The following is a 12701-nucleotide window of genomic DNA, read 5'->3' on the forward strand; positions in this document are numbered from 1 at the left end:
TGGGTAACCTCTGCAGATGTGTTTCAAAGGAGATCAAACTAGATGGTGGTAATAGCCTTTCCAGCATTACTATATAAAAGATTAATGGGTCGTGGCTCCTGCCAGCAATCAGCCAAACCACACAGTTCTCTTTTCCTCCAGACTCACTTACTGTGAATTCTCCCGTGACTGCATCAAACCCCACATGAATGGTGTGTTCAAAGTCTGAAGGGAGGGAGATCTCTGGCCGCTCTTTCTCTTTCTTTTTGTTGGCTGGAAGAGACAACAAAACCAAAAATAAATTCATAAATCTGTCAAGACTTAAAATCTCCTCAGTAGATTCCAACCTACCTACATAGCCAAAGTGACCCACTTTGCTAGTCACAAGACTTCAATCTGGGGCAGACAAACAGCATGTTTAAAAACTTTGTTACCTCACTTAAGAGCAGACACAGCGAGTGGACAACAAAAATCAAAGTCCTGTAACACAGGACAAGGGTAATTCAAGGAAACTGATATTTTCGGTATGTCAAGTATTAACAGGTAGAGCTCAGCAGCACAAGAGCTATTTACCTAAAATATTCACTCAAACTTATATAGGTCAGAGGCAAAAGCACTAGAGTGGCAGTAAGTGGAGGCCACGAAGTTTTGAACACATTTTTTCATTCATTTTAAGCAACTTTTAAAAAAATTATATATATATATATGTGCTGTCAAATACAGACTCACCTCTCTATATTAAGAGAGGAACAAAATTAACTACATATACTGCTTAGAAATTACTTTCTTCATCCTGCTTCCTCAAAACAGAGTTTATAAAGAAAATCCAATATAACGTGTGCTTCTGCTATAAATTCTTTAATGAGCAAAACCATTCATATTTTTTTTCTGCTCACAAAATGAACAAAATGTGGTTTTGATAACAAGCTTTGAAGACAGACTGAAAAGGCAGAACCTGGTAGGTGAGGAGCAGAAGTCATGAAGAAACAGGAAAGGAAATAAATCAAAGCAGATGCACTCTGCAAATTTTAAAGTTAGGTCTTCAAACAAGATAATCATTATGCCTTGCCTTAAGTTCATCCCTATTCCTGACGTATTAAGGACTCCATCTTCCTTTTAATCTCTACTGTATTCAAGAAATTAAGATCAGTTTAAGGAAGAACAATGTTCTACTTGGATTTGCTGCTGCTTGCAGTTATAAAATCAGCAGAGCCAGGAGAAGGTGACTAAACCACTTACATTTCCCAGCTGCTACCTTTTGTATCTAAAGCCAAACAGAATTTGTTTCGTGGCTGACATTCCTCAGTGCATTTTTGGCAACATGAACGCCAGACCTCAGGTATTTCAGAAACCTGTGAGGCTAGTGCTCCATATTGCAATTACTTGAGGTGCTGCTGGTGGTTAGTTGGGTGGAGATGGTCAGGCCTTGCCCCAAAGGGCCAAATCCTGTCTCCTTCAGCACCAGCTCTGGCACTGTTCTCTGTCATTAGAGAGATGCTGTTGCACAGGGTAGTTTTGGAGAAAGACAAGGATCAAGTGCTCCATTTGGGACCCGAAGATAGAACAGATTGCTTTCAATCCCTCTTTCAAACCAAAGGGATAGGGGAAGCTGAACTGCAGAGGAGTGACAGAGTTGCAAAGGGGAAGGAGAGAAAGATGCAATGGTGGAGGAGCCATGACAGAGGAGAGAGCCAAAAGGAGACCAAAGCAGCTGCAATTTAGCAGATGGTGAGCATCTGCAGCATGGAGGCCTGCCAAAAAGAGAACAAGCAGCTGCATCCAGCAGGTAGACACCACTTTCATTAGTGGTGGATAGAAAGCAGGAGGGGAAGAGAAGATGTAGAGAGAGCCAACAGAAGCATCACGTTCTATGGGCCTGTCTACAGGATCAGTAGTCAAAGAGCAAGGTGTCAGCTGAGCTAGAAGCCCATCACTCAGGTGAGGAAGAAGAGGGCACCTGAACAAGCACCACTATGCAAGAGTGCTGCATGGGTGATCGACACCCACACACAGTCTGGGACAACTGCCCCAGTAGGTTTGAACATATCCCTAAAAAACACCTCAAGGGCACTAATTCTCTACCCAGAAGTCAATATCCTGAGGTGTTTTTTTGATTGCTGCGTTCAGACAGACCAAGCTCCTTGCTGCAAGCCCAAATCCCAACAAAACGTCTCTGCAACCAACTGTCCCAGTATCCATTCATCCAGCGAACTGAGCTGGCTGCTGACTGATAACTTATCCAGAGCAGAAATGAGTGAACCTTGGCTACACAGAGCAATAAAAACAGTTCTGGAGGGGCTGAGTAAATAACAAAATGGCCCCTGTCACATCAACACTCCAGCTCTCTGTTCATGTGTGACACAGAGAGTTTCAGTAAGGCTACACTGCATTACAGAAATGGGAAGAGATTTTTCTGCATTTATGACTTTCATTGTTTTCATACCCCTGAAGCAGTTAATGTTCTCCCAATTAGTTTCCTGCAACCATTTCCTACAGCATCTAAACCCCTTTGCATTTTCCCTGACTCTCAGCAACTCTTTGGGACATCTATCACCAACACACTAAAATCTCCTTGCCTTAGCAATAATGTTACAGCAGGTGAAACCAGAATTGCTTTTTAACACTTTTTTTTCAAGTTTTAAGCACTTTTCTAAAAATAGTTTTTAAAAATCTCCCTGCCACAGGCAGTATTTTATAGCATCCAGGCTGAATTCACCATCATATCAATGCACATGAAGCTGGCACATGAATTCAGAGGTTTCTGTCCAGCAGTCTCAGAGGGCAACGAACTTCAGAAGCTTTTGATCCAAAATCTGACAGATCTAAAAGCCTAAACATGTTAAACCATAACATCATTGCTTTTTGTAGTAGCTATTTATGTTATAGCAGGAGGTGTAAGATAAAAAGCATTAAAGAGATGGGCACTTTCAATTTTGCTATGCACTTAATTGCCCTCTACAGTGATTATATTATTCTAGCAATGACTCAAAAAGCCTTGAAGCATCTTAAATACATTCAAAAATAAACAAAAGTGAAATCACATATCTGTTTAAGTAGGTCTGCTTACCAGCCAGTGCTTTATTCCCACAAATACCTTCACACTTTCTCATTCAAAACCTCACACCTTTGACACTGTTACAAGTTTCCATAAAGTTTCCCTATGATGTTTTGGCAACTTGAGCAACAACTAGGAACTAAGATGTCCCACCATGAGCCCATCCTGAAGCATACTGAGATGAGAAAGGTCTTCTCATCTCGAAAGGTTGAGGAAAAGGAGCACTTTCCTGTCAGCATGGAAAGGGCAACTGCAGCTGAGCTCAGCAAAGCTCAGAGGAGCTAAATGTGCCACATTCAAGCCAAATTCGTACCCCCGGCTAGGACAGTGATAAGCCCTGAGCCCAGGAAACTTCAGAAGAGCACAACTCCTGTTGAAAGCAACAAGTCATGCGAGCTCCAGGAAATCAGGACTATAAATTACATCCTAAATTCTGTGGGCAGAGCACAACGTCTCCAGAGCAGCCTGGCAAGTGGACACAGCTCAGTGGAAGTGTGCAAACACGTATGAGGTCCAGGACTTAAGCCCCATGTGTCCTTTCCATGCTGGTTCTGTTGAAGCACAGGGGTAGTGCAATGGCAGAGACACTTTCCAAAGCACCTTCAGCTAGAACTATGCTTCTTGACCCAGCAACCTTTAAAAGATTCTCTCAGGATGTCCCCCTTTGTTGGCCTCCCCTCTGACCTGAACCCAAAAGCTGTCAATAGGTTTGTTGCCTGCTTGACAGCAAGACTCCATGTGTTTGAGCAGCACCTCTGCATAAAACAACCCCTTCATCACCTTCCCCACCCATCCTTCATGAAGTGCTGTCTCCAGCACTGTTCCCTGCCCAGAGTAAAAAGCTACCACTACTCTGAAAGGATTGGCGGCACCAACTTCAGCAGCTTTCAGGCCACAGCATAAAAGCCCATGTCCATATCTGCTAGAAAAAAGGAACCACAGAGCATTTCAGATCTTTGCAGGCTCTTTGCAACCCCAGCAGAGGTTAAGCAGAAATCACTGGCTTCCCTGGATGAATACCCAGGGGTCATGGAATTGCCCAAAATCACATTTTTGTAATAAGCAGAAACCAACTCCCCTTTTAGTCCAGCCAAACCAACAACACCAAATTATTTCGTGCACAAACCATAGAGAGGTGTCTGAACACTTGGGGATTTTATGAACGTTTAAGCAGCAGAAGGCACCGGGAATTTACTTGTCTTCATGAGACTAAAGGAAGTTTTCATATGATGAAAAATCCACCAATCTGAAGTGAAGGTGACAGTGTTAAAGGTGTTTGTTGCTTGACAGGAATCAGAGGACAGGAGCAGCCATTCTCGTTCAAGCAGGTGTATTGCAACAGAAGGCTCTGCTGGGTTTGGCTTAACAAAAATCTCTCACGTCTCCAAGCATCTGCCACATTGGCCAATCTTCAGTAAATACAGGCATCTTCAAGGCAGTGGCAGAGTCTGCTGATTTTACTTCTGCAGCTCCCCTTTAAAATCCAGTTCAAACTGGCATTTCAGATTGCATTTGTTTTACTCCTTTATAAATTTCAGCTGATTTCTTTGTTCTCTACAACTGTCGACCCTAGAGATTTAAAAACCCCACTCCCTCAAGTAAGACCACGCAAAAATTCTGCAGCTTTTTAGGATTAATACTCATCATGGCAAGTTCTAATGGAGATCTGGAAAACTTTTAACATTGAGTTTATGGGCTTCTGGATTGTAGAATCAAAAATCCACATTTATAAAACAATCTGAAGTTGCCAAAGGTATCAGATAATGACAACAATGAATGTTGCAGTATTTTGTAGAAAGTGGACCTACATCTTGCTTATTTAAATTAGTGAAACTATCACTCACAGAATCACAGAATGGTAGGGTTTGGAAGGGACCTCTGGTGATCACCTAGTCCAACCCCTCTGCTAAAGCAATGTCACCCAGAGCAGCTTGCACAGGAATGTGTCCAGGAGGGTTTTGAGTATCTCCAGAGAAGATCTCCTCCAATTAGTCTTCTCACTAACAAAAATTAAGGGGGCAGCTTCCCAGGAAGCTGAAGATACCTAGACCTGACTTTAGTTGCCTAGTGTCCAGACACCATTGCAATGCAGGCTATACAAAAAGTTTATGCATTAGAAAGAGGAAAGTCAAAAATAGGTCAGATATAAAAAGAATCCATCTCATGTTAGAGGGTGGAGGGTTTTTTTTGTTCTTGCATCACTTCAAAAGATTAATGAGAAAAAGGGTTCTTAAATATCCTGATCTTAAAAATCAGAATTTCATGTACAGTTCACAGTTCCTATCTCTGTTTCCATCTGTTACAGCCCCTATAACATGAGAAAATTCTTTTAGTTCACAAGAAACGTGCAAGAATTTGCAGTAACAGATTATTCTTAACAGCACGTAGACCATGCCGGACCCAGACACTAAAGCAGAGTAAATGACCATGCAGTAACATATGACAGGCCTAGCAGGAGATGGCCTTTTAGTCATGCTTAACTCCATTTATTTGCTGTTTAAAACAACAAACAAGGAAAACATCTCCCCCTGCTCCCCACCAAAGCTATTGCCATGCCAGCTTTAATTGGCCAGCTTGCAACTGGCACAAAAAAATTATGATTTTCAAGATGATTAAGGACAAGCCAGGCTGCAAAGTGGCAGGGCTAGTCCCAGTTTTCAGTGACACTGTTCTCATAATTTAATGGAAAAAAAAAAGGAGGGGGAAAAAAGTAGCACAAAACACAGTAAATGTCACGGATTAAACGTGGCAGGATTAATCATTACAAAAAATAGATCTATGGTACACCTTATGTACCCCCAAAATGAGCAAGACAATTGTGCAGGAAACAAACACAGAACATTTTCTACAGTGTAAACCATCACTAAGCATTAGGTGCTCAACTAACATTGCTCAGAGCAACACTCAGACAGGACACTTATAAGAAGAGACAAAATACTCTACTTTTATCTCCTGGTAAAATAGAGCGGTAGAATCGGTCCTTCCTTTTCTTTTCTTCTGGGTTGGGAGGCAAAGGTTTGGAGCCATGGTTTAACGTCCCAGCATCTTTGCTTCCTGATCCAATCATAGTGCTGGTATTTCTCATTGGAGGAGCTGGTGGCTTGTCTTCTGTTTCCACTCCATTATTAGACATCTTCAGTTGGGGAGGGTGTTACTAGGAAGGGGAAAAAGAAATAAGAAACCTTATTTATTTATTTATTTTGTAAACTAGAATCACACACTGTCAAATAAACCACAAGCAAGTATTTGCAGACTAGCCTGTAACCTCATATTGCCACAGATCCAGCGTCAGCACAACAAATTCTGCTCAGTCTCCAAGTTTTTTCTGTTAATGAGACTATGATCAAGCATTTGAGTTATTGATCATTAAGAAAAGCCTGTTTCAGGATACAGCCAATTCTTGAGCAAACTATGGAGCAGAAATCTAGGGCAGGGAGGCAGAGTGATAAATTCGAGGTAGCAAAGAGCAGGGATACCCAAGAGAAGACAAGAAGTTGCTGAGCTCACAAGACCTCTCAGAACCATGCCAGCTCCACTTACAGCTACATCAAGAGGTTTGCATCAGTGACACAGAGGGAGGGACTCAAGTCTGCACTCCAAAAGTTTCCACGCAGCCGCTCAGGCTCCTTTGCTAAAAAACTGCTGAACTGGTTCAGAGGCAGAGGTGGCCAGGAAGCCACAGAGCTGTACCCATGCTATCTCAGATGCCATGCCACGGCCGTCACTGGTCCCAGGCCAACTCTGGTTTTTCTGTGGCCGTAGCATGTTTTAAGCACGGTTCAAACCACCAGAAAGTTGACTGCATATTGTTCTGCTGGAAGGGTCACACAAAACTAGATCCCAAACACACACAAATCCTAAAGTAAATAATCCCTGCTGTGTGGATTTAAAGATGGAAGCTTTGGAACAGGGTAATAGATTATTCTGATTCTAACTAGTTTGTTCCTCCCAAATGAGATCAGCATTACCCCAGACAGCCCAGCTACAGCGAGATCCTTCTGGAAATGAATTCATCTGTAGTAACTCCCATCTTTCTTTTGGGAACATAATTGCAGAACAGACAGCAAAGCAGGAACAGTTTGTGTTTGGGTGGAAAAAGCAATCCAACAAATTTATGAATTTCACAAGCAGTAAGGAAGATGTTTCACTCGGGGAGAATTATTGGGTGCAGAAAGTCAAAAGCCCTTTGCCCTCTGCAAGCGAGAACTCTGTTAGAGCTGAGATCACTGCTGGCTTCCAGGGAGCTGCTTTTCTTTAGGATGCACCCCAAGGAACAACTCCGAGTCACACTCCAGCCAGATCCTACAACCATACCACAGTCCTACAACCACACACCATCCATCCAGCCTTCAGGCTCTTCTTTCACCAAGCTACTGATGCTCAGCCTAACTGGTGTGATTCGGACTTGGGGCATGCTGCTCCCACAGCTGCAGGGACCTACAAAAGGCAAATGCTGCCTGCAGAAGGCACTTGGCAGCACCGCGTTAGACTTTGCTGAAAGCATGGGTTCCTTAGCTGTCACCCACCAAGTCATAGCTGCTCTGCAGCTCCACCTTCTCCTCCGCTTAGCTGGTTCCCAGTTTCTACACGCCTGCTCTTACACAGGAGGGCTGGCAGCATCAAGCAGCCCATTAGGCTTGACCCCAGCCCTGCGTCCTCCCAACGCAACTGTGCAGTGGAATTTAACATGACAAACTAGTATTTGGGGTATTGATGTTAACTGTGGGATAGTTAGGGCATTTGGGAGGGGTGGGGGGAAAAGAGCTGTGCATTTGTCTGGGCGTGTTCTGGCACGTGCCCTGTGCATCTCCCATCACATTATGCCTCAGCCTCGTGCCATTCTTCGGTATAAAATGGAGCAGAACTAAGTGACAGCTGGAGCAGCAGCCATGAAGTGGTGCAGACGACTACTCTCCTTGGATAAGCAGGGGAAAAAGTTCTAAACGAAAACCCAGCTGGTAAATCTGTCAGCCACTGCTGTGCTGACATCTTGTGCGACATGAAGATCCTGAGGGCTCGCTGATGGGCTTTGCACACAGCAGTGCCAGTGGGTGGTACTGAACCAGAGCTGGGGTTGTCCAGCCTGGAGAGAAGAAGGCTACAAGGAGACCTCCTGGTGGCCTTTCAGTACTTAAAGGGGGCCTAGAAGAAAGATGGGAACAAGCTTTTTAGCAGGGTGTGTTGCAACAGGATAAAGAGTGATGGTTTTAAACTAAAGGAGGGGAGATTTCGACCAGATAAAAGGAAGAAATTTTTTACTGTGAGGGTGGCAAAACACAGGCCCAGGTTGCCCAGAGAGGTGGTCGATGCCCACTCCCTGGAACCACTCCAGGTGAGGTTGGCCAGGGCTCTGAGCAACCTGCTCTAATTGCAGATGTCCCTGCTCCCTGCAGGGGGGTTGGACTAGATGGCTTTGAAAGGTCCCCTCCAAACCAGTCTATGATTCTATGGCACAACCACACGATTTGAAATGACACAAGCACAAGTGCCACATAAGAGCTGCATTCTTTGCATTGATTCTTATTTAACCATGAGAAAGCAAATTGCTGGGAGGGTGCTAGGAATATATTGCAAATAAGGAAGCAGAATGTTAGCAGCTCTGTGCCTGCCAAACGGCCCTCCCCAGGAGCAGGCACCACATTTGCTGTTGCAATATCCTGGGTTTACCACCCCACAGGGGTTTGAATAAAGGTGCATCCAAAGATTCCCCCACCGACCAGACTGTGTCCTGGAGCTGTGGGCATGGCTGAGGTGCCCAGGGAGACTGACTCATTGCTGGGTCCTTCTCCCACCAAGTATAAAGGTGAGCAGGTGAGAACTAGTGCTTGACACCTGCTGTCAGAGGCACAGGATTAAACAGGGGACAGAGTAAAGTTTCTTCTATTGATACAAATATTCCTACTTGATGCAACACCAAACCCAAGAAAAATCAGAAAAACCTCTGGATATCAAGCACCCTCACTCTCAGTTCCACCAATGCAAAACCCCAAGGACATCTGCTGACAGTTTTTCAACTTAAGGGTTTTTTCCTTCCCTCAGTCAGAAGGGAAAATTATTGGTTTACTGCAGGACTAGAAACACTGGCAGTACAAGCTCTTGTTTAACTCACATTGTTCCCTGAATGAGCAAGTAACTTCTGAGAAGTTATGTGGTTTAATAAACAATACTGGTTTATACCTATTTAATAACTGCAGCTTTCACATGGGCAAAGCCTACAAGTACACCCCCTCCTTTCTTCTCCATTGCCCAAGCCCCCAGTTCTTCCTCCTCATCCAAGTCTTATGCTTGGAGTTACAAGAGCTATTTAATCTGTTTGGAGATGGGGTTGACAGAAATCCTTCAACCCAAAAAACTGAGAGACTGGTTCTACAGAAGTTACCCCCCATAGTAGCAGCACTATCCTAGAGGGCTCCCAAAAGCCTTCTCCCACTAAATCTTTAAAGGGAAAAAAACCCACAACCTGCTTACATGAGTCCTCCCGCTGTGATACAGAGACACAATCCATCCCCAAACTCAACACCGTTACACTTCAAACTCCGGCTGGCTCCGGACGACGTGGGTGAAAGCCTGTCCTGACCGAATTACACCCACCTCTGCAGGGCTTTACAGCAGAGCTGAGCCCCCGGAGCACGGAGCCCCGCCGAGTGGTTACAGAGGCGGCCGTTTCCCTCACCCTGGTCTTGTTGACTGTGCAAATTCCCTTCTTCCTAAAATAATCTCCTGCCAATTCACGTGTAAGCAGGCTTTAAACCACCCCCGTGCAGGCCCTGCTCAGGTTGAGAGCACCAGGCAACTGCTTCACGGCCTGGCACAACATCAGCACCGTGACACCGACGTGAGTCACTCTGCTCGGCGGGATCCATCCCAAGAGGAGCGCAGAGTGTCGCTGGACCCAGCCAGCTCCCCCCCCAAAGCAGCACGACTGTGCTCGGAGAAATTCATCTCAGCTTTCCATGGGATGAAGAACTGAACAGCGGAAGCAATGAAATGGCACATGAACTTTTCAACTGCAGTCAGATGAGGGAATACTTCTGAGCTGCAGGCACATTTGTTCTCAACTACTGTATATATTAAAGCACCAGCACTCAACCCAAACCCCACAGACACCACCACTAGGAAGGCATGGTTGTGATGTAGGACTATTGTTTCTGCAGCCATTTGGGAGTACTAAAAGTTTGGGGTTTTCAGCACATAGTACTTATGAAAATAAAAGTTTTATTACTGGAACCCACGACTGCCATAAGTCAAGTTACAGACGCTTTCAAATGCTCCCCGCTCCTTCTCATCAACTTTTGAAGCCCATTAGCTCAATTAGAGTATCCCAGCTTCAACAGAGTTGAACAGCAGACCTGACCAACTCTCCTTTCACACCTACAGAACACTGCTGCAGACAGGAAGGAGCAACAGACAACCACTCACAAGGGGACACGAGATCAGGAAACCACTTGGCACTGCAAGACAGAGCAAGCGGAGATGCTGAACAGAAGATGACACCCACCAGTGTCAACAGCAGCACCCAAGAGTTCTGAGTACACAGGGGCGTAAAGATCTCTGCAGGTCTGCTGACCTGTGCAAAGCAGATATGGCTCAAAATCACAAAATTTCTGCCTGTAGTTTGCCTGTAGTACTAGTACAGGCTCCCAAGCCATTCACCTCACAGAAGAGGACCACAACATATGTGGAGCCTTCTGGCACTTCTGTGTGTAACACACACAGACACAAAGGGATCAAAAAAAAAAAAAAAAAAAAAAAAAAAACCACGAGAACAAAGATGCTCTATTTTTGTCATTTTTCCTTCTGGTGAACCACATCGTTTCAAACCTGGTGCTCCACACTGAACTGTAAGTTCCTACCGAGCTGGTTGTGTTTTCTTTGCATTCCTTAGCAAGACAGGCAGATGACTGATTGCTAAAACAGAAAGTAATTAAAAAGTCAGAGGGGCTGAAACCCACGCTACAGTAGATGCCATAAAGATAACTATGTCCAACGCATACTAATTGCTGGAGTCAACACGAAAACTCATAAAAGAGCCATCTATAATTCATGCAGTCTGGCAAGACAGTAGCTGTAAGTTCCTCACTACAACTTACAGATGAATAAACTATATTAAACAAGAGAGGGGGAGGGAGATGCTCAGCAACTTCTTCCCTCTCTGCCTACTAACAGAAGGAAAGCTCAGATTTTTTCCAAGATTTTATTTTTCTGTCATTCCCAGGGTTAGGAAAGGGTGTTTTGCCCAGAAAAAAAGGCAGGAGCTTTGTCCTTTAATTGAGTTGATCCTGATCAGAGCAAGCATTTTAACTCTGCACCAGTCTCCTTGCACCCTCCTAACCCATGGCTAGAGATGGCTTGTACACACAGCCATGCACACGCCCCAAGGGAGGACAGACCGATTCTCACATTTGGAGGTGATTAGAAAACTCTGGAACTGTAGCATCTAGCTGTCTCCCCAGCCAGCTACTGCACCTTCGAGTGTGCAAGTGTGCCAACTGAACAAAAACAAAGGCCAAGGGCCATCAGTGCATCAGCATTTACATGCGAACGAAAAAGAATCCCTAGGTTTCCATGAAGTTCTAGTAACTAAAGGATTACAAAAGAGTAGAGTTTGCTCATTTCTCCTTAGAATTTGCCTGTTAGACTCCTGCAGGAGCTGCCAGCACCCAGAGATGCAGATGAAATCACTAAATTAAATCACTGAAATAATGACTCAGTATAAGCACACATGTAGGAGAGAACATATTCCTGCTACAGGCAGAGTGGGTGGGGGTGAGGAGGGGGAAGGGAGGCAGACACGCTGATGGCAGATGGCCAAGTCCTGGTCTTGCTTCACTGCCAGCAGTATTTCCATAGTGCTAGACGTAAAGGATGACTGACCAGTTACAACTCAACTGGAATGCTGAAGGACTTCATCGCTCGGGACTTTAAAAGCCAAAAGACTGAAGGGTCCTTTAAAACAAAACAAAAAAAAGCTTTTAATTCAACCCCAACTGTTTGGACTAAATGCAAGAACTGCCAGGTGGGATTCCCAAGCCTGTATTTTGCAGGAGGGGAGAGAAACCACCTCAGTGGGCACTACTTCTGAGCAGGAGGGGTACAAAATGCCTTCCTGGGCAGATAGATGTGCTAAGCCATCGTACCACACAGCTACACTTCTAAAGAAGAACAGACTAATTATAACTGCTCGATTCCTAGCAACAGAGTTGTCCTTTCAATCAAGTTAAGGAGGCTTCTTTCTGTTTTGTTTTAAATAATCAAGGCCCAGCTTCCACCACCTCCACGGTGTGGGCATGCATGACCAATGGGACAGTAACCCAGGCACACAGAATGCTTCAGGCCAAGCCCTTTCCACCACATTAGGCTTGTATCCAAAATTGCAGAGAGGCAACGCCAGCTTAAATTGCCATGTTTCAACCTTGCTTTGGTTGTTTCACAAATAACTGGCAGTGTCAAACAATAACCAATTTCACAATCAATGCCAGCTACACCGAGGTTCCTGGAGCGACCAATGAACTCACCTCACTTGTGCTTCAGTCGAGCAGCTCAAGCTTTGAGAGCTGCAGAGCCCAGCTCAGGCTGTTCCCATCCCCGGGCAGCAGCTTCCTCATCTCCACCAACCACTTCCCCCTTTCTAACAGTGCTTTTAAACAGCCCAAGAGAAATAAATTGC

General features: G+C 44.7%; 1 protein-coding gene across 4 annotated transcripts in view; it reads right to left on the reverse strand.

Moving 5' to 3' along the window:
* The window catches only part of PAK1 (p21 protein (Cdc42/Rac)-activated kinase 1), a 34004-nt gene extending 21922 nt beyond the window's left edge, over window positions 1–12082 (reverse strand). For 3 of the 4 annotated variants that reach the window (XM_008943787.1, XM_008943786.1, XM_008943784.1), the window contains exons 1-2: window positions 5978–6167; window positions 152–252 (exon numbers count right to left, since the gene is read on the reverse strand). In XM_008943787.1, the coding sequence (XP_008942035.1) occupies window positions 152–252; window positions 5978–6167 (291 nt within the window). Of the gene's footprint in view, window positions 1–151; window positions 253–5977; window positions 6189–11664 lie in introns of those variants that run through there. The other variant, XM_008943785.1, reaches the window with a different exon arrangement.
* Window positions 12083–12701: the final 619 nt, after the last annotated feature.

The sequence above is a fragment of the Merops nubicus genome, unplaced genomic scaffold (genome assembly GCF_000691845.1).
Source record: "Merops nubicus isolate BGI_N331 unplaced genomic scaffold, ASM69184v1 scaffold4337, whole genome shotgun sequence".
Lineage (NCBI taxonomy): Eukaryota > Metazoa > Chordata > Aves > Coraciiformes > Meropidae > Merops > Merops nubicus.